The 20,912-nt window shown below is 47.4% G+C and overlaps 9 protein-coding genes across 9 annotated transcripts; 3 read left to right on the forward strand and 6 right to left on the reverse strand.

Annotated features, from left to right (window-relative positions):
* Positions 1–560: 560 nt before the first annotated feature.
* F4813DRAFT_359892 (ARM repeat-containing protein) lies at positions 561–4,344 on the reverse strand. The gene is made up of 3 exons (XM_049243378.1): positions 3,851–4,344; positions 2,099–3,780; positions 561–2,043 (listed from the first exon to the last, which is right to left on the reverse strand). Exons 1-3 carry the CDS (start codon positions 4,128–4,130, stop codon positions 1,030–1,032), a joined length of 2,976 nt encoding a protein of 991 aa, XP_049099403.1. The 5' UTR covers positions 4,131–4,344; the 3' UTR covers positions 561–1,029.
* A 657-nt stretch (positions 4,345–5,001) lies between these two features.
* On the forward strand, positions 5,002–7,317 carry F4813DRAFT_359897 (cyclin-domain-containing protein). The gene is made up of 3 exons (XM_049243379.1): positions 5,002–5,076; positions 5,152–6,424; positions 6,478–7,317. The coding sequence occupies exons 2-3, from the start codon at positions 5,751–5,753 to the stop codon at positions 6,908–6,910; spliced, it is 1,107 nt and encodes a 368-aa protein (XP_049099404.1). The 5' UTR covers positions 5,002–5,076; positions 5,152–5,750; the 3' UTR covers positions 6,911–7,317.
* Positions 7,318–7,654: 337 nt separating this feature from the next.
* F4813DRAFT_389616 (uncharacterized protein) lies at positions 7,655–8,316 on the forward strand (the record flags this gene model as incomplete). The annotated part of the gene is made up of 2 exons (XM_049246866.1): positions 7,655–8,175; positions 8,247–8,316. 2 exons carry the CDS (start codon positions 7,655–7,657, stop codon positions 8,314–8,316), a joined length of 591 nt encoding a protein of 196 aa, XP_049099405.1.
* Positions 8,317–8,829: 513 nt separating this feature from the next.
* Positions 8,830–10,121, forward strand: F4813DRAFT_359899 (histone chaperone domain CHZ-domain-containing protein). Its single transcript, XM_049243380.1, has 3 exons — positions 8,830–9,253; positions 9,330–9,339; positions 9,404–10,121. Exons 1-3 carry the CDS (start codon positions 9,104–9,106, stop codon positions 9,601–9,603), a joined length of 360 nt encoding a protein of 119 aa, XP_049099406.1. The 5' UTR covers positions 8,830–9,103; the 3' UTR covers positions 9,604–10,121.
* A 746-nt stretch (positions 10,122–10,867) lies between these two features.
* F4813DRAFT_359902 (alpha/beta-hydrolase) lies at positions 10,868–14,143 on the reverse strand. Its single transcript, XM_049243381.1, has 3 exons — positions 13,347–14,143; positions 12,483–13,109; positions 10,868–12,423 (listed from the first exon to the last, which is right to left on the reverse strand). The coding sequence occupies exons 1-3, from the start codon at positions 13,695–13,697 to the stop codon at positions 11,248–11,250; spliced, it is 2,154 nt and encodes a 717-aa protein (XP_049099407.1). The 5' UTR covers positions 13,698–14,143; the 3' UTR covers positions 10,868–11,247.
* An 811-nt stretch (positions 14,144–14,954) lies between these two features.
* On the reverse strand, positions 14,955–15,956 carry F4813DRAFT_76548 (uncharacterized protein). The gene is made up of 2 exons (XM_049248881.1): positions 15,902–15,956; positions 14,955–15,765 (listed from the first exon to the last, which is right to left on the reverse strand). The coding sequence occupies exon 2, from the start codon at positions 15,511–15,513 to the stop codon at positions 15,082–15,084; it is 432 nt and encodes a 143-aa protein (XP_049099408.1). The 5' UTR covers positions 15,514–15,765; positions 15,902–15,956; the 3' UTR covers positions 14,955–15,081.
* On the reverse strand, positions 15,628–16,276 carry F4813DRAFT_389620 (uncharacterized protein; the record flags this gene model as incomplete). The annotated part of the gene is made up of 4 exons (XM_049246867.1): positions 15,628–15,765; positions 15,909–15,951; positions 16,016–16,203; positions 16,250–16,276. The coding sequence occupies 4 exons, from the start codon at positions 16,274–16,276 to the stop codon at positions 15,628–15,630; spliced, it is 396 nt and encodes a 131-aa protein (XP_049099409.1).
* Positions 16,277–16,618: 342 nt separating this feature from the next.
* Positions 16,619–19,688, reverse strand: F4813DRAFT_359905 (uncharacterized protein). Its single transcript, XM_049243382.1, has 2 exons — positions 18,835–19,688; positions 16,619–18,769 (listed from the first exon to the last, which is right to left on the reverse strand). The coding sequence occupies exons 1-2, from the start codon at positions 19,235–19,237 to the stop codon at positions 17,085–17,087; spliced, it is 2,088 nt and encodes a 695-aa protein (XP_049099410.1). The 5' UTR covers positions 19,238–19,688; the 3' UTR covers positions 16,619–17,084.
* F4813DRAFT_359908 (DASH complex subunit Dad2-domain-containing protein) lies at positions 19,673–20,837 on the reverse strand. The gene is made up of 3 exons (XM_049243383.1): positions 20,503–20,837; positions 20,387–20,446; positions 19,673–20,324 (listed from the first exon to the last, which is right to left on the reverse strand). Exons 1-3 carry the CDS (start codon positions 20,726–20,728, stop codon positions 20,155–20,157), a joined length of 456 nt encoding a protein of 151 aa, XP_049099411.1. The 5' UTR covers positions 20,729–20,837; the 3' UTR covers positions 19,673–20,154.
* Positions 20,838–20,912: the final 75 nt, after the last annotated feature.

Raw genomic sequence — 20,912 nt, forward strand, 5'->3', positions numbered from 1 at the left:
CACATCTCGATTACGAAATCGAATTGGCTATTTAATAAATTAAACAATGCCTGATGTCCATTTATCACATCGACTACCTCTAATTCCGCTGGTATGCGAGCCGCCCAGACGGGTGCATACAATAGAATGCAGCCTAGCCTTCTCCTCATCTCTCCTCATCTCTTATTCCCATCCCCTATGTACATCTATCCCTACGCATGTCCAGACCACGCCCTCTCACTCGCCCATCCGTACTTACCTCCCAGCAGTTGCTGAATCACACCCGCGCTGCTATGTTAGGTACATACATATGTAGACTATGTATTACAAACACCCTGCACCACCCACGCTGCCCCCTATAATTGGCTCGTACGTATACCTACCTAGCCTTTATGTAAGAGGAATAAGAAGAAGAAGAAGAAGAGATCTCCTCCCCCCGGCGGCCATGGTCCGGCCCATCGCTGCAGCGTAACATCTCCTGCCTTGGAGCGCAACGGTAGGCAGGCAGCACATGTTACATAGGGATCGGCGGTGTACGCCTTAGTAGAAAGTGCCAGTCGAATCAGACAGTAGATATTCGTCCTCTTAAAACGGGCAACGAGGGGGCTTTTAATTACGGCATCGCACGCAGGCTGCGGCCTTGTCTGCAGTCTATGTTGACACCCGCCGCCGAGCAACCATATTTAATATCGCATAGTCGATCAAATTACAGAACATAATACGGCATGACTATATCAACATAGTTCCACTGTTAAAAGGGGTATGTATGTTATTTACAGACACTTCTCTCCCCTCAAAAAACGCCGGTACGCCAGCTCCTAAAACCCTTTACATACTACCGAATCCTACACTCCCGCCTGGTTATGTCGTAGAAGCCATCAAAGGCCGACCGTGATGATACCTTGCAAGGGTATTTTGTTGCGTCCGCCAAGAGAAACAGTTTGGCTACCCTTTATTATACAAGTCCTCTCGTATTGTCGGGTAGGGTCGATGAACGCCGTTGCTACATCAAAAGCACTATTCTGTTGAAAATAACCCTGCCTCCTATGCCTAGTATGCGGGTTTCATCTGCCATAATGCTGACTTTGCTCGTTCGCGCACGTCAAGTTCGTCGTCCCCCTCCTTAAGGGCTTCGAGCTTCGTCAAGAACCCCAAATTCTTCAACTCCTGCGCCCGCTGTGAGCACCCAGGACCATCACTAGCATTATCCTGCCATGTCAAATTATTGATTAGGTGACATAGGGCAACTCGCACCTCCCTGTCTTTGCTTGTAAACAGCTTTTGAAGCTGCCTGAGTAGTTCCGTCTGAGACACTACCAGCTGCCGGTGACGAGGTATGCTAGCTGCGATGTGAACCAAGATGTATATGACTGATACGATAATTTTGGGTTTGGGAGGCGCAATGCGCGTCTCGCTGCCTGTACGGTCTCGCCGGCTGAATGGATGAAAAACCTTAGTTCGTAGTTTGGAGGCGAGAATCTCGAACAAACGGTCTTGTCCTAATGTGCTGAATAAAAAGTCGATCATCTCGGTCGTGTCATTTAGTGAGTCAGCACTACCACCCGAATGTCCTCCACCGATCAGATTCCGGATAAAATCAAGACCCTGCTCCTGAATCGCTTCGTCATCCCCTCTAGCCTTGCGAACAGGATCCAGATCATTCTCTCGGAGTGCCTCTAATTGTTCCTCTGCGAGCTGTAATATGCGGATATCCGTATGGGCCAAAGTTGCGGGTGACTTGTAGAAGGAAATTGAAAGCCAGGCGCGGGATTGGTTGTCGGCAAGGCCCATATCTATATCTTCATCCATGCCATTTAACGTGCTTTGAGCCGCCTCCCTATCACCCCGCGTCTTCGCCGAGTAAAGCGCCTCGTCTTCAGTATCGTCGCATATGAGACGGACTAACCATCCGGACTCGAGCTCTTCTACGCATCTCTTTTTGAGATCGATACTTGCTGAATGGACCAGATGCTTGAGCGCCCAGAGAGCATTCAGCCGTAAAGTTGCATTATGCGAATGCGCATGCTCGCATAACGCCTTTACGATTCCAGCATCGACAAGAGACTGATAATATAATTAATATTGACCGAATAGTTTTATTGGGGGCGATGGTACCTACTTCTCTCATTGGGCTAAAATCTGTAACAAGGTTACAGGCTAATGCTGCGGCAGCAACCCGTACCTCGACATCATGATGTCGTAGTAGCTGTAGTAGGGGCGTGGATACGTCGTGATCGACTAAAGCCGTTCTAAGGATGTTCACCGAACGAGAGAGTATCCGAACCGCATAACAAGCTGCTAAGACAATTGAAACCGGGTTGTCAGGAGTTGGCGTTAGAGAATCGACAATAAGATGAATCACTTCGTGCTCAACAATTGCTTTACGATACTCGTCCTTGAAGGTTGCTAGCGCCCCGATGGCTTTCAGTGCATTCTCCCTCACTTTGACTCGATGGACTAAAAAGCGGTGCTGTCCCTCCTCTCCCAAGCAACAGTCGGGAGACACCTCACCTATCAAGTCCGAGTTCTTCTTATTGAATGCCCAAGACCATGATTTTGCAAGCGGAGGAGGGGCGTCGTAGCTCTCTTTCAGTAACTTGCACACCGTTTTCACTGCGTTGCAGTCGAAGGCTGCCTTCTGTAATGGTTCGCTATCAGTAATAAGACGAGCCAATACGTCAGGCGTTTCTTCTACAACGTTGAGCATCGAGGCGGTATCCCGGCTGCAACTGCTGTAATCAATATCCTTTATTTTAGCGTCAACCTCGCCGAGCATACCTAGAAGGACAGGTACAACGAGTAGGCCTAAGCTTGGTTCTCTAGTGGGGTAAGAAAATCCAGCTTTGAATAGAGATGTTAAGATAGAAGTAGCCATTAACATTTCGCTACCACTCTGGGACCTAATTAAGTTGATAAGCCAAGGTACCAAAGGGCTCTCGGCCTTTTCACTCTCAATGTCACTCTTAGAAGCTGAAGCATCTTCGGATGAGCTTCGCGAGGACGTGGTACTTTGAAACTTGGATGTAGACTGTCCGCCATGGCCTAAATCCTCACGAGGTGTGCTTAATGGAATTGGAGTATGGCTGGGAACTTCAGGTATAGTTTGAGGAAGAAGTAGGTCCATAGGCTCAAAATTCATGTGTTTTGTTGGCGGCCGTTGTACCCCAGGTAGCTCCATTGGTCCTAAAGGTAATATCGGAAATTTAGTTGGATCGATATTAACAACCGGAAATATTGTTAGGATCGAGGGAGAATAAAGTAGCTTGCAAGCGCGGAACCGAGAGTCGCCGATGATGGAAGCGATGGCACCTAAGACTCCATCTAGGCTACTAGCAGGGGTAGCAGGTGCTGGTATGAAGCCCTCTAAGCCCTCAATGCGAGCAATGATCTCGGCCCCCGGAAGGACTTGCCCTTCGGCCACCGCGAAGCTTGCCAGTTTCGTAGCAAGTAAATCGAGAATTCCCTTGCTAAGCAATGCTAATTGGTGGCGTTCATCGCGGCAGAGGTCCTTGATTAAATGGGTAACTATGGATATTTGCGCTTCGCTATCTAAAGTTGGTGGTTTTTGCGAGAGAATATGGTGTAGAGAATCTAGAGGCTCATCGGCGAACAATATTTCGGCAAGGGACGTGGAGGTAATCGGGGAGGTCGACGGAGCATATGCTGCTGCTGCTGCTATGTCTTGCACGACTCGAAGAGCAGCTAGGACAATCTGGGGGTGTCCATTTTGAAGACAGGAACTGTTCAAGACAGCTGGTAGCGCACCGACTGCGTGTAGAGGCGAGAGAAAGGCCGGTCCAGCTGTAGGGCAAGAAGTGTAAGCTCAAAACTTGTACGAAGAGGTGGAAGCAATCACTTTGAGAAGACATACCATTTGCAAAGCTAGCAAGAAGCTGTAAAGCTTGTAGCTTTGCGCTATCTTCATCCGTGAAAGCCGTCAAGGTCAAGAAAGGCAGCCTCGTATCTTCGTTCGCTTTGAGGATATTGGGAGTTATGACTCTAACAATGGGACGGAGAACACCATGTCGAACCCAGTCCTCTTTCTTCTGGATATGACCGATCACCTCATTCTTCAAGTATCGTAGAGCGGTGATCTGTTCCGGCGCAGTTGCATGGAGCCTTGCCAATACCGATTGAGGATCAAGCGCCATCGATAATTAATATATTGTATTGAGTTCCTTATTAAAGTAAAGTAGAAAAAGAGAGGATTTAGCTCGTACAATTGTGATACTATTAACACAACAAGATTATCAACGACGAGCTGTTGTCGCGAACGTCGGATGTGTACATGGATGATGCATAAAGACAATGACATCGGAGGTGGCTAAGCCGACTGTATGTATCTACATATGAGGTACGTACTCATTACCTTTTAGTGTCTTATGTAATTCAACTTTAACTGCGTGCTTATATAGGTAAGTTGCAAGGATGACAAGTGGCTAGCTTAAGTGGTTAGCCTGGAACAGTTCTTGAATTCAATGTTCTTCAGCTGGGTGCCACTTGTGGCGCAGGACGATAGATGGCGGTCAGCTCACCTTAAAAGAACAACAGTCACTTTCCCGCAACAACCGCAGGCCCGGCAAGTCGGCTCTAATCCATGAGACTAATACCTATTAAAAATTAGCAATACTTTGCGTTGTTGCAAGGTATATCCTAGTCAAAGCCTTTCACTTACAAATACCGAAATCACGTCATCGGTATAGCCATTGAAAAGTCGGGTTGCTATTGTACTTGTAGTGCGGTGTCTAATACGGACATATTTGAATAGGTGAAGATATGATGGAATTAAATAAGCTAATTCAACACTTGAAACTATATACAAGTATACTATGGTTAATAGAGGCAGTTACCTATGTATTAAATATAAGTTCGCCAAAAAGAACGGGTACCTTGCCAGATTGTTACACACATTTCCTATTTGCCCCTCCTCTTCAGGATTTTCTTTGCATAGGATATAGGTATATATTCCGGACATGTACAATCTATATATATCTATTTCTAGGCTCGTTAGTTGTAGTCTGCTAGCCTAACTAAGTTACTAATAAGCAACGAATAGCAATCAATCATTCCCTTTTATTCTGATTGTAAACAGTATATGTAAGTGCTCCCTAAGCTACTAATTCATGTGCATACATGATACATGTCTTGTAACTAAGTAAAACGTGCATATAGGATGCATCCACAAAAAGTCCTAATTCTCTTAACCACATAAGGCCCCGACGAAAAAAAGCCAAGTTTATGGAGAATATACATAGGTAGGTAGGTACCTAACCCAAACTTGGATTAACCCAGACCTAGATCTTAGGCCGGGCTAATTCAACGTTCTAAGAAACTAATGGCCGAATGCGAAGATTTTAAGAAGGGCCTTAGCCTCTTGGGTAAGAACCTGGATGAGACCGATAGGTGGGTCTCCACATGGTCTTTCTTGCCCGAACAAATCAAAGCAGCACTTTTCAAATTTGCCCTTCTCCTTCTCTGGTGCGTTCTCGGCCTACTACCAAACCCTCAATCCCTCAATCATGAGTTCGAGCATGTCCCACCACCGCCTTTTACATAAAGCAGAATTCTCGTCAGCTTTTGACGGATTATCACCTAATGAATATCTTGTTGTATAGGTAAAAATAGACTTTCTACCTGCGAGCAAAGCGAATCATTCCATGATATCGCCGTTCATATGAAAGTCCAGATTCGTTGCGGCCCAAACTGCGATTCTTGCGACCCCTGTGACTGTACGATCAACGCGGTTGAGACATTATGACGCCTTGGAAAACATGTTAACTTCGTCGCCATCAATACCAGGAGCTACAAGCGCATCGCCTAGAACATTTCACTATGCAACCTCTCGCTCTCCCCAGCAATCGCCCAAGATAACGGTACCCTTACCGCGCCGTCAGTCCAGACACTCTCTATCGCGCACCTCGCCTTCGACACCTCTACGATCCCCGTCGCTCTCCAAGCCGAAACAATATGTTGGAGTTGATGCAGCTACGCAGTACTCACCTATGGAGCCATTCGACCCTACGGTCCCGTTACGGTCCGCCCAAGTATCGGGACCAAGGATATCGAGCTCCACAGCCTCAGCGATAACGAAGACGACGAGCCAGCCCAAACAGCAACCTACCGCACCGGACAATGCTCCCGGGCCAAGTTCGACACCGAATAGCTCTTCCAAGATCGAATTCCAAACACTTTCTCCCAATAAGAGACGCAAGTCGCAAGATCCCATAACGATCGACCCGTCTTCGTCGGTGGTGGCATTAAGCCAGCCGAGCTCCCCAAAACGGACAAAACCTAACGAATGCCCCCCCAAGGTGCTACCTCTGAGATACGAATTATGTGATAGGGAAGACATGGTAGTCCTAATCTCAAATATGCTTGGGGAGCTTATCGAGACAAATGACTCGATAGCCATGAAAAGTGGCCATCTCACAAGGTTTCATTCTAGGTACGCTGTGACCAGTTCCCATTGCGGCGTGATAGCACTAACCCGGTATACAGGACGGCACCGGGTATATCAGTATTAGATTATCTACAGCGACTTGCGAAACACGCCACTCTTACCCCTCCTCTTCTCCTATCTATGGTGTCCTATATTGACCGCTTATGCGAGGATTACCCCGACTTTACTATTAATACCTTGACAGTACACCGGTTCCTTATTACCGCTGCCACGGTTGCGGGCAAAGGTTTATCAGATTCGTTCTGGAACAATTCGTTCTACGCACGCGTGGGGGGCGTGAAAGTGGCAGAATTAAAGCTACTGGAACTCGATTTTCTAACTCGGGTGGACTGGAGGATAGTCCCAAAACCCGAGTTGCTCGAGGCCTACTATAAAGGCCTAGTTGCGCGTTGTGCGGGGTATGTCTTGGAAGGGGACCAGTCACCTTCATCTGACGATGGCGACGAGTCCGAAGAGACAGGAACCTCGTAGATTATGAATAGAAGTGGGATATGAGAGACAGACGATGAGGTGGCTCCTGCGGTGAGGTTAAGTAGGCTGTTGGAGACACTACACAAAGAATATTCGACCTTGGAGTTTTTCGGGGACATGGGTTGCATTTGACGCCAAGTGCGCGGTGGATGGGTTAGTACGGCTATTTGGATATTAGACGGAACCATGTTAGCACCGTCGAGCAGAGCCAAGGACATACCCCCAGCGATTGCAATGTTCATAGCGAAAGGAAGAAGGGAAGAAGAAACTTGGACAGGATATCAACCCCAGGGTGGTGAATGGGTTTTACGGTGTCCAGCCTATGGTTTAACAGCTAACTAATGAAATGAAATATATCTTTTTTATTACTATTTAAGATCCTAAGCAGGTCGTAACTTAAATCTTATAATTCGCCCGGGCGCGATGTAACTCACATATGTATAATTGTTGAGGCTCAATCAGCCTTGTTGTTGATCGGAGCAGGGACGGAAATAGTAGGGAACGAAGGGCTACGGTAGGATCGATTGTCGATTGTCGATTGTCTTAGCAGGACTTAAAAATCGGGGAATCAACGGCCGACAATTACGAATAGGTACCTACGAACAACATTCTGGACCAATACTTACAGCCCCTCCCCATTCATTAACAACTCTACGGCATCATATATCACTCGACTTACCTAACTTCGCCGAAATACAAAATAAGAAATACGAAATACAAAATACGAAATACGAAATATAGCCCATGAAGATCTCATCGGTCCTCTCTGGCCTTGCGGCCCTAGCCCTGGCCAGCTCAGCCAGCGCCGCCGACCGAACAGCAGCGATATACATCCAACCCGTATCGCAATCGCCAGCAGCGCCCGCGCCTCTCGCCGAGATCCGATACAACTCGGCCGCGGCGGCGCCCTCGGCAGAAGTTGTATCGTACGAAGCACCCGAGCTACCAGACGAGACCGAGCTGGTGCGCATCGGGGTGTACAACGCGGCGGCGAAGCGGTGGGAGTCGTCGACCTCGGTTGCGTCGGTGGGTAACTTCGGCAAGGGATACTCGCCTACGCTGGTGTTGTCCGTGGACCAGAAGGGCGATGCGTTTGGCGCGGCGCTGAGGGGCGTTCGGATCGATGCCGGGCAGACGCGCGATTTTGGCCCGCAGGCTTTGCTGCTTGTTACGGAGCCCGGGAAGCAGCCTGAGCTGAACAAGCCGGTTGTGCTTTCGCCGGAGGGCAAGACGGTGGTGCCGGAGGAGAAGTCGTTCTTCCAGAAGTGAGTATTATGGCCTTGGTCTATGCCTGGTTGTTGGGTTTGCTGGTATTCGTTTGCTAACTGCGGTGTAGGTACTGGTGGTTGATAGGTATTGTGGTAATGATGACATTGACTGGAGGCGGTGGTGAACAGGGCAAGTGATAGATTAGACAGTTGCATACGAGTTTAATTGAGGGCATCCTAATCCTTTCTATTCGGACTATATGATATCTCCTTATATGTCACCTCATCCGGCTCTCCTGATTCTACCGTGATCAAAGCTAGCACTGGGAAAATATAATCACCAGTTTACTTACCTATAACTATCAACTCTATAAGGCCAGTGTAGTACACTTCTGCCCATTAGACTTACCAATCTACTAAACACACATCTATGCACAATTGCACAAGATACTGTTTGAAGCACACATTAACTACATTAATACATGTATGTAGGTTACCTCTATGTAAATAGACAAATAGATACGTGTGTGTTGTACCTAAGTATTCTGTACTGCAGTGTAGCATCACTTGAGCGGTAACCACGTTCCCAGTTCCAACTTCCCATCTTCTAAAAGGCAATCAGCCAATCGCGTTGGCATAATTGGGAACCACTACCAAAAACGCATTAGCTTGCCTTCCAATCCTGGATTGAGTTCTAGAGCGCAGCTGAAGTCTGCACCTAGCAACCTATGTAGCAACCTGCACTGCACACAGTAGCAACCAATAAACATAAACCGCAGGTACCTTTTTTCTTTCTCGGCGGTCTACGGCCTACGGCCTACTTTTTCCACCTTTTCCAACTCACCATCCATCTGAATCCGATTGCGCTACTCTCGCGACTTCGTTTTCGCCGTTGTTCACTCTCACCCACCGTTTTTTTTTTTTTCATCCTACCACCAGTACTCTTACACACTCATATACGTATCTCCCTGATCTCAAAGTCACGATGGCTAGCAACAACGGCGTTACCGTCCCCGGAGACTCTGCCGCCTCCAAGGCCGAGGAGATCCAAACTAAGGGCAAGGGCAAGGCGACCGAGGAGCAGGTTGACACCACTATGGACGAGGACGAGGATGAAGAGGATGAGGAGGAAGAGGTACGTTTCCTAGCATTCTACTATTATCACTTCACACCTATACTGGCAATATTGAACCAAGCTAACATTCTCTTAGGGTGAGGGCGGTAAGCTTTTCCCGTGACTGACAGCATCCCTACTGCACACTCTTACTAACACAACCCCACGCAGGTGACGACGACGCCGATGACAACCTAGACGAGATCGACCCTGGCAATATCGTCGAGGGCGGTCGACGTACCCGAGGCCGTGTCATCGACTGGGCCAAGGCAGCTCAAGACAACCCTGCTGAGGACGACGATGACGACGATGAGGATGACTACGAGCCCGCAGTCGAGGAGCACGACGGCGACAAGATGGACGAGGACTAGATTGGGCACGCACACACACACACCGCCTTGAGCCCCGCATGTGCGCCAGCTAGTTGGATAGGACAGTTCCAACTGGATTTGAGCGAGCTGCCTACCTGTCAATCAATCAAAAATGTCCTCATACATCGTCCCTTGCCCCCTCGGCGTCTAGTAGTCTCGTTGCCGGCATCTATCTCTGCTGCTTTGGGTGTTCGATCTTTCAAAAACATAAACACGCGTTCCAGACGGGGACGGAGACAATAGTCGAATGCAACATGACTGTAGCTTAGATCGACCACTACTCCTGGCTGGTGGCCTGGCATGAACCCAGGACGCGAATATGCGCATGAATACAAGAAAATGAGTATATTGCCACCCTCTAGATCATCGGTGAACTGGTTAGGTGGCCATACGTGAAACTAATAGTTTATCAATCCACCCGCCTCGTGCCCTTTGATGAGTTGGTCCGTAGGTAGTTATTCCTAGATTATTTGGTGCCATAAGGATTACTGAAAATGCGGTATACTATGGCAAGGTAGTAGGTTAATGACTTGATCTGCCATTGTTTTGTCGTTGTAGCCTTGCCACCGAGATATATGTGATATGTGACAATAGACTACCCATGTTTTGTTCACTTAGAACATCTAGACTCTACAGTATTCAATCACATCTGAATCATTGGTGCGAGTCAGTGTACCATGTATGTAATTAACGGACAAATTAATTCTCCATCCAGTAGCCGGTGAAAATCCATACCTTAGGTAGGTACTTAACTAATCATATTCCGTGGACAATTATATTATATCACAACTCATCTAATTGATTTACTGTATTCCAGTCTACTTGGGTTTTTTCTTCTTTCTTTTTCCAATCTCGTCCTTTAAATGGGGCCGGTGAGATATATTTAACCCACCTACCTTCAGGTATGTATTCGCGAATAAGACATAACCGACCTAGATACATATTCGCTGATACGGCAAAATAGCCCCATCTCTTATTATTCTCCGCCAATCAATCCCTTCCATATGGATCCAAACAGGTAGAATATATGTACCTTATAGATCTTCAAGATCGACAGGAGATGTGTACTTCCTATGTAATACCTACTGCATAATATTTTCATTTTGTAGCAATACCTGCAAACGGAATAAAATACTCATTAGCAGGACGTAGAGTGTCTACTAAACTTCACGGCATTGTAGGTGTCATCCATTCCATCCACGTATCAACTAAGTTTGACACCAAATACGGAATAATCACATATAAGTCCTAAAGATATCAATATGTCTAGTGCTATATTCATTAACGAAATCTCTTCTAGAAAAGTAGCGTGATTAATAATAATAATAAATCCGATATATATACCATAGATTCGCTTATATGTCAAGTCTAATATATATACATCAGCTCTCCATTCGAAGTTCTTCCAATCCAAACACCTCTCTTTTATTAAGACACATCTATGTCCCTAAACGCCGTTGCTTATGCATCGTAACAAAGTCATGCCGATTCGTCAAATTGCACCCTCAAGACCGACCAAGGGTATCGTCGCTCGTACGCGTTCCCGAGATACACTTTAACAAGTGTCTAAACTCCTTCCTATCCCGTCCAGGCTTTATATAAGTTCGATAGCCATCCCCATCCCATATTTTATACAGACCAGATTTATAATAATCTCGCTCCCGCCTTAGCATTTTGGGTAATACTCGAAAGTGCCGTACTTCCGTTTCCGAAGCCTTCGCTAAAAATCACTTTATCCCACCAAAAGCGGCACTCATCTTGTAATCGTTCTGTCAAGTTACCTGCCTGTGCTGGGATGCCCTTGTTCTGGCGTCCACGGACCCCCATGCGTTCGTCGTTACCCTCGCCAAACAGGGCCACTTTCCCTACGTTTTCCGCGTTACTAGCGGTTGCGGTATCATTAACGAACGGGCTGATGAACTTCGGCCACGAGAACCCAACCGTATCGTTCCTATGTGGCCCTGAATTTGGGTCTCCAGTAACCGCAAACCGGGACCAGAAGCCATTCATAGAATCCGCCATGGTCATGATGCCTGGATACTTGCTAACAACATTCATGTCGTGAGCTACGATAGGGGCTTCGTCGCCATGGTCTGCGCCACCGTGGGCGTTCGATCGAGCAGCGTAATGATATGCATAAACGGGACCGGCATCGGTCGCCGTCGAGGCCAAATGTGCTGTCTGCAGCACAGGGCATATATACGCGTAATGCCCGTATACGTCGTCCAACCTCCAAAACTGTGATCCAAAGCCAGCAGGTGGCTCAGCAATGTATAATTTTTCCCCGCTCGCGGTGCTAGGATCAGGGTATAATGAGTCGAGTGTTCCTAGGTCTGTCTTATTGAGAGACGGAACGATAGCAGACATTAGTGTGCGCATCGCTGACGAGTTGCTTGCGTGAGTTGGGATGAAATCAGCGCCCTCGTCTGTATTGTAACCCGTCATTATCGGGATACGTAGAACATGTCCCTTCTCCCAAGATTTAATAGGTAAGTCTGGTATTATACCTCCGGGTCCATCGATAGTAGGTTGGAAGGGCCAACGTATACTCGGATTCCAGCGCTGGTATACGCTGTGAGATGCAGAAATAACTTTGTCCAAGGGAAGAGCACGGAGCTCTTCGAAGATTTCATCGTCAGATGTACCATTTAACCCGCAGTGTGTCAAGAATTCTTGGAATTGCTGCTCGTGAAGTGGGTGAGTAGGGTTGAATGTAGCACGAGCTGTCGATCCGCCGGACTCGAGGATTGCTTTTTGAAAAGGTACAGGTGCCGATGTCAACTTATTCGCAGAAGAGTACGATATTAAGTGATGCCCAATCTTGAGATGATGTTAGTATAAGTCATCACAGGCCAAAAGTCACGAAGGTGAACACTTACCGAATGGGCACCAGCACTTAAACCCATTATCGTAACATTATTTGGGTCACCGCCGATGTTGGCTATGTTGTCTTGCACCCATTTAAAAAGCGCTTGCTGGTCCTTTAACCCTATATTCAGCAGACCTTCCTTGGCGGTTACTCCACTCGGCAGGAAGCCAAAGGCTCCAACCCGGTAATTGAAGCTTATGCCAATAAGAGGGGTCTCAGACCATGATGCAAATGCCATCATGTTCCTCTCCTGGCCATTTCCAGAATTAAATCCACCACCATGAACGTAGATCACCACCGGTAACTTCGTGCCATTAACGCCAAGCTTTGACATCTCGGCCTCAGCGGTCGCCGGGTCATCGCTAAAATGGGGTCTATAAATATTAAGGTTTAAACAATCCTCTCCTTGGTCTTTTCCACCAGTGCCCTGAGGGCAGATTTGGCCAGAAGTGATGGCGCGTTGAACATTGCTTGATGTGCCATTTATTGGCTGCGGAGGTCTGAAGCGATTGTTGCCAGCTGTGGACTGCGCATATGGTATTCCGCGGAAGGCTTCGATGCTGCGTGGAAGGTTTGAACTTTGCGCCACAACCTCGCCAAGATAAGTCCCTTGGTTTAGTTGGACTTGTGTTGTTTTCTATTGCATTGTTAGCTCTGGTGTAACAAAGAATATCGATATGGGATTCGGTAGGGTGTGAGAAATAGCAGGGTTAATTGAGATGCCAAGTCCGGCAATCTCGGCAGGCTTGATGGCTAAGCACAAGATGGGAATGTGGTGGGAGGATACAAAGGGATGTTATTCGACAATTGCGACCCATGCCAAGCCGATGGATTGTATAAAGAAGTAAGGCATTGTCTTGTCTCCCTTTCGTACCTTGAATACTTCCTGCAAGTGTCCCCTATTGTTCAGCCATAGGAGAACAGCGAGAAGAACGACAGCGATAACAAAAAAGAAAGCGATGAGAGCCTGGCGAGTCCGGCTTGTACGGATCTTAGTCGCTTGAATTTGTAACCACCGCGGTATTCTGGAACCCGAGGTCTTTTTGTTATCCGGGGCCTCAGGAATTATTGCCTTGGAACTGCCAGTGCTGTCAGAGTCCTTGAGCGAATGTTGGTCCATTGTTTCTTGGCCATGGAGAAGGTCGCGGTGGCCCGACGGGTAAGAAGGGGGTTTATGTGGCTCTATGGTAATAATAAAGACATTTTCCTTCTTGGGCTCTGTCATTTGACTACCTAAACCTGGGTTCCTAAAGCTTGACCTTCTCTTCCCACAGGCTGCAGCTGCGGATAACTGTGCCGTCTATGACTATGATTATTGCCGGGAAGCGGGTATTGAGGCGGAGCATAAAGGAACCAGTGGAACCTTACTTGCCCAGGGGTCAAAAAGCTTAATATGTTGGTAGATTGGCGGTAATAAGAAAAGGTATTTCCGTAGATCGTATATTGCAGACGACAGACGGTGGAGGTTAGGTAGGAGGTAGTTATTTGTAAATGTAACTTGTACAATGTATTGATGGAAAGTAAAGGCGGTTAATGACGAAAGAAGATTCACACTGGTAAATCAATTCAGATCAGTCACATCTGTGGGAACAGATGGCTTTTACGGGGCTATTCAACATTATGTAGGCCCGGGAGGCCCTTTGGTAAGGTGGTGATGCTTGTCGTTTCTTGTGTTTCTTGTGAGTCTGGGCCTGTCTGGACTCGGACTGGGGTGAGAAACAAAGCTGCAGGACCTTTCCCATAACATGTACATAGAGCGAATGTTGTACAAATGGTGCCATTTTGGGTACTTACAAATTCTATGCGCTGGCGGCATCATTTCTCGGTATCTCGGAGGTACATTCCTATGTAAGGCTAGAGTTTATTATACCTTACATGTAGGTAGGTACCTAGGTAGGTAGGACCTCACCATGTAGGTCGTATTACAAATATGTACCTAGGTACCTAAGCTATGTATTTTATGGCATCATCGGCTATTGGATCGGTTTATTCTTTTCTCCAAAGACATCAGTTACACCGTTACGCCGTTACACGTGTCTCCTTTGGTCCTACAATGCAAGAAACTTGTATGACATAAAAGGGGTAAAAATAAGTTGTCTTCTTACAAGTTAGAAGCGCTACAATCACAATTGATGACTTCAAAACAAGAGCGCAAACTCGACGCCGTTAGATACTAACAAATCCATGATTATATCGTTGTCGATCAAACAATAATAGTATCATTAGAAACATTAATTGAGCAATTGACGCGATGATCGACGGGGTCTAAACGTGCTCTCAAAGCCCCCACCGTCAACCCACCGTCGGATCCCTTGGCAAAAAAGACGTCCCGTATTCCTGGGCTGCTAAGGCACATGCAATGCAGGCTTGGACAATTCTAGATCATGGCCGGTTCCTGCCAATTCCTTAGCCTACTCGGTCAAATGGTTGGATGCCAAGCGAAATTAAGCTTCTGAATCCTGACCAACAACAGATCCTTCCTGCCCTCCATCGCGCCCGTGTTAATGATACGTCGCACTATTGCACTATCGCACTAGCTGACTAGCTGAAGAATCTACCTACATAGGTAACCGCGCAGCTTCCTAAAATGGTTCCTTGTGGCACCGCAACTACCTGCTACTTGATCGCCATTGCTCCAAACCCTCGATACCTTCGTCCGGATTACCCTCCACCAGAACGAGGTCGGCCCTAAGGCCAGGTGAGATTCGGCCCCGACCTGGGAGATTAAAATGCTGCGCAGCCAACGACGTAGCCGCCCTCAGGGCTTCAACAGGTGATAATCCAGCACGTACGAGCAGCTCTAATTCGTGATGCAATGATTTCCCGGCCACGATCGTGACGATACCGCTGTTGTTCGCATCTATGCCGGCGAGGATGGGCACACCTGCGTCGCGCATCGCCGTCACGCTATCTAGTGAATACTGGAACTTCCTCCCCCTCAATCCCTCCATGACCCAGCTAATTCTCCACACAATCCAACTGCTGGTCATGGCTTCTATCATCGATAGTGTTGGTACCGTAATCGTCTTCTGGCTGATCATCTTACCAACGATACTATACTATCATACCGAGCTGTATGAGCAGCAGTCTTTTTTCCGTGCTTTTTTGCCTCGACAAGAATTTTATTTAGAACAGCTTGCTCATGGCCTGGGGAATCAGCGATGATCTTGATGCAGTTCGACCCCTTTATCGATTCGATTTTGCACGAACTTGACTGCTTCATCCGTGTTGTGAACGGCATTATCGGGCGAGACACCGCCTAGTTTGAATAGCGTACCATGCCTGGGGTTCTCCTATTGGCGTCGGCAGATTAGTAAATGCTACATTATCTGATAACTACTACTCAGTGAGTATAATTGGAAGTAGATAGCGAGCGAGCGACTTATATAACCCGCCCTAAACCAAAACCAACATAATTATACTACTGACCTCATACGCCGGGAGACTGGAATTCACGTATTTCTCCATCCGGAATGCTCCTAGAAACAGAAGCTATTAGTTTCAGTAATCTATCATCCTTTTTCTTGTCTATCTCCTACTCACGCCATATCGCAAACCGCCGTAACACCAAAAGACGCCCATGAAGCCAACTGCGCCTCGTTGCGGATATGCACGTGGCAGTCAATAAGGCCAGGTGATAACGTGCAGCCCGTGCCGTCGACGACAACAGTCCCTGATGGATCCGGGTCGTCAGCAAGTGCGTCGTCGCCGATATATGACCCCCTTGATAACTACTTATTTAGGCCCTGCAACGGCCTCGCCGTCGAAGACACGGACGTGTTTGGTGACGGTCACACCGCCCATTTTGAAGTGATGGGTTTAAGACAATATATATAATTAGTATTGTATGTAGTACACGTATCTGCTAACGGGAGAACCTTAGTTGATATATGGAACCTTGAATGTATGAGAGTGGGTATACGTACCCAAGGTATACGGATACCTATTTATACCTACATGTAGGTATTTATACTCGGGTTTGGTGTCTCATACGAGTCCTAAATCCGGTCGGGATCGTCAACTAATAGCAGTGATTGGTCTGTAGTCACGTTTTCAATATTCTAACCTACCTACATAGGTATGGCTTAATGGCGGCTCTAATAGATGAGCTTAAACGGAGAATAAGTCGTAGTCTATATTTATATCGGGTTATTAATTCTAGCTTGGAAATTCACGGCAAGTCTGTACGCTGACATCACCGGAGACTTCCCCATATTGCTGGCATTATCCTAGGGGTCAAGCTATGTAGTTTTAAGCACATATTAAATGTTTCAACTACAATGCTGATAGCTCGACGTAATTGTCTTAATTAAAAACTCTGCATTATCTTCGATCAATGCATTAAAGCCAATAATACAATTAGTTGAAAAAAGCCGATGCCAACCTAGAAGTTAGCATCGACTACACCTATACACGAATGACTCCCTGGGTAACGCAATAACTAGCCCGCGACACTACCGTTGAACGCCGGGCCCAGTGCTTTTAAGACCCCCCCCTAACGCACCATGCAAATATACATATTAGTACACTTCAGCCCCTCCACTGATATACCCCCTGAAACTCTGTAGAAACAATATTCCCCTTGTCAATCAGTATGTTGTTAGTGACCTTTTTAAGCCATGACATCTCGTAGTGAGGCAATAGTCATTCTCTTCCTCGCTTGCTTCGCCGCCCACTCCCGGCTCTGCTGTCGAGATCGTTCGGCGGCTTCTTCTCGTGCTAGTTTAGCTAGTGCTTCCCGTTCTCGTTTCTCACGCTCTCGTTCCCCGGTCCAAGAGTTATCCCGCTTGTAAATCTCCTGGCCACGTAGTCTCTGATGTTGTATATCTTCTGTGGACACCGAACTATGCTGCCCACTGGTGCTGTCTACTGTAGAGCTTGAAACACCACGAGGCGGCTGCACTCCGGATGGCTGTGGCTGCAGTCCCCGGCCCCGTGGTTGGCATTGGTTGTTCGTCTTTGAAAGGGGAGAGCGTGGTGTGGGATTAGTAGTCGTGGATGCGCCTTTGTTCCGACCCGATGAATTCTGCTGAGTTGAATTTTCCACCAGATGTACTTTGCTTTGCCGAGCTCGGCTCGCAGCTGTCTCGCGGGGAAAGGTACTGGGCGCAGCACCCGATCGAATTGGTCTGGCCTTGAACTCTCTTCTCTTCCGCTCCTCTTCTTCCTGTGCTCGCAGCTGCGCCTCACGCTCTTCGCGCTTGCGGCGGGAGATGGCTTCTCCCGGCAACTCGAAGTTAGGTCGTGTTGGAGCCTTAGCTGACTTGGCACGTCGAAGGCTTGACATAGTTGGTTTTGTCGCTTGTTCCGTGGCGGCTTGCGTCGATATGCGAGCCTCGCGTTTTTCCTTTAATTTGCGAGCGACTTCGTCCCCGGGTAATTCAAAGGTTGGAATAGTGGGTTTCTTGTTCGACTTGGGTGGCTGCCTTGGTGGTAGGAGACTTGATATGCCTTTGAAGAACGACCTCTTTGATGGGGCCTGAGTTGCAGGTTTATCCTCACTCTTTAATTTTGGAGGATCAAGGAATATCATGGATGCTGACTTGCGAACAGTACGCCGGGGCTCGCTGGTCGAATTTATTCTTATAGAGGCAGAGCTATCCATCATTGGAGTAGTTCGCTTCGGTTGTGGGGTTACAGACCTCGTAATTCCGGCGTTCGTCACGGATAGTAATGGCACTGTGGGTTTGTGCCCGGAACCCGGGGTTCTTGGAGAGAGAATTCGTTTGAAATGAGCTGCCTCATCAAATGCTTCTAATTGCTCTTCAAGTTCGTCAAGCGCCTCCACGGAATCCTCGATTCTAGCGATAGGTTGTGCGGGTGATCTCGGGACAATGACCTCGACATGTCTATCCTTGTCTCTAATTGAACTAGGTGAAGTAGGGGTAGATTGTCGAGTTCTATCCTCTGAGGGTAACTCTAGCTCATTGACCGGTGCAAGGTGATTGCGACTAGATTCTGCGAGGGCCATGTTTGGTCTTGCGGGCTGCTCGTCGTCCGCCAGAACTTCTTCCCCGGGAGCTAAAGGTGACACAAGAGCTATAAAACGTGCAAGAACATCAGCCTCGGTCGGACTCCCGCGCGGGGCTTTGTCGTTAATAGGCAAGAGATTGAAGCCAAGATGTACTGCCTTGAAACTCGGCACAGCGCTGGACTGTGTAGAAGTTTCGATGGGTATTTTTGTAGAAATTATTCCCTCAAACCAGCCTTCGCGATGCTTTGCCAATTGCTCTTTAGCTGAGGGTATGCCTCTGCGTGCAATTTCTATTAAAGGGTGATCCGAGAATTTCTCGATTGCTAGGAATGTTAGGTTAGTACACCCCGACGCAAGGCGGGTTGAAACATGCTGCGGAAATACGTACCTGAAGCAGGGAGTTCGAAGCGATATTGTGTCTCGTTAGAAATACTTGTAGATGCGGATGTGCATGAGCGCAGTGACTCGTCTTCGGGGACGGTTTCGAGGACCTCAAAGGTGTTGGCCGCGATTGCTGGCCTTGTTAGGCGACGTCGACTTTGATTCTTTGGGTTATCACTCCAGTTGACTCCGGTATTGCAAATTTCCGTGTCTATTTGAAGCTTCTTCAGACATGTAGTAAGCGACTCGACTGCTGGGTTAGAACAGGCGCTTAAGCGATTCTGGAGCTGAAAAGTGGAAAGGTCACAAAGAATAGAGTTGTCGGATTTGAAGCTGTCATGAGAGGGGGGATCATCTTCGTTGGAGCTCGTATCACTGAGGATCTCGACTCTCGAGGGAATAACGGCCATCTCGATTGGACGCGATTGGCCAATAATAGATAAGTACCAAAAGTGAGGCAGTTGAGGGTGCACGGCTCAGGGGTCCAAGCAAGGGGTTTAATGAGACTTATTATTTGGTTCCGGGCCTGCGACCGAAAGCACGGTATCGCCGATGAGCAAAGTGTTGGCGGGGGAGTTAATGTCACATGTATCCCTTGTAGATTAGCAAAAGCTACGGTTACCTTTCTTTCCAATTGGGTAATGTGGGCGAATTAGATTGTCATGCTGTCTGGAGAATGATTGATGTTGTATGTAGAAGAGACGAATCCCATCATTAGGATTTTGAACTGTAACATCTTGCTGGTTGATACCTAAGACACAGCAGCAGCACTACCTAACGCACTTGCCCTCTGGTATAACTTACATAGGTAAGGTTAGGTATGAGGTAAGTCATTCAATTTCTACGGGAAGCTTCGTCACTCAATAGTTTAACATGAGCTAACTAGTGCTATTGACTTTCATCAACGTGTAACTACCTACGTCAGACACTTTTTTCTAGAATAGCGGCTTACTAAGAGACGCGATCTGATGCGGATCTGCACGCGAACTTTCCCCCACTTCCCTCCGTGGGGATTCCCTGCAGGAGCTTGCATTGCAGACTACCTAATGTACATACTGCACCGGAGCTATAGCCGTTTAAACATTCCCAACTAAACCCAACTCCTGCAACTGTTGGCCCTATAAAAACAGACCACATAGAATGCGGGATATATGTAAGTGCTCCAGTTAGAGACGATTAAATGACTACGCCGGATACCTAATAGGAAGTTCTATATGAATAGCATAGTCGGTGTGCTTGTTCCTGACGGCATCTTAGGTGTCTGAAAATGTATACCTATATTGTCTAGCAGGGTGAATTAATCATTAATCTATTTGGCTGTTTAACCTTATGAGATTGATGATGAGTTGTGTTCGTTCTCCATGATCGCTTCTGTCTGGGCTTGCAGCGCCGGTGCATGTTCCGTCGGTATTCGCACTAGAGTCTGCGGTAGAGGTAAAGTATCGTCCTGAGCTTTGGATGTAGTTTCCTCTGCGTTTCGTGGACTCGGGATTTTGGCTATGAGATTGGTCAATAAGACGAAATTTTGTATGTTGCCTCATATGCGGATGTAAGAATACCTGACGCCATGTTGATAGCTCGTAGAACATTATGCCAGTTTCCTAACACCATCGCAATCGCTGTCACGCCTAGTTAGCCAGCTATAAGGGCAAGGCGTCTATCTGAGTGTGCGCACCTTCTGTTCCATCCGATAGGGTAGCAAGTTTTTGTTCGAGAGCTTCCATCTGATTTGCTACAGCTGCGCTAAGTTCCCGCAGCTCCTTTAAATTCTCAAGCTCCGCCTTCTTCTCATTGACTCGGGCGAGAAGTGCGCTTGACTGCCCTGCAGACTGAGCACTGGGATTGCTTGATGTAGAGGCTTGGCGTATATGGCCAGGCAACGTGCGCGAAGAAAACGCCATCGTAATAAAGCTTCGCAGTCTCTTGATTTCTAAGGTTAGGTTAGGTTAGGCAGGTAGCTTTACTGTGTAGAATGCTTAGTTGCGACTTGCACATTCGCATGTGTAAATGGCAAGTATTATCGATAAGTGGATAAGTGGATAAGTGGCAGATTGGGTACATATGCCTTAGTGTGTGACGTGAATA

The sequence above is a fragment of the Daldinia decipiens genome, assembly GCF_022478715.1.
Source record: "Daldinia decipiens strain CBS 113046 unplaced genomic scaffold F4813scaffold_17, whole genome shotgun sequence".
Taxonomy (NCBI): domain Eukaryota; kingdom Fungi; phylum Ascomycota; class Sordariomycetes; order Xylariales; family Hypoxylaceae; genus Daldinia; species Daldinia decipiens.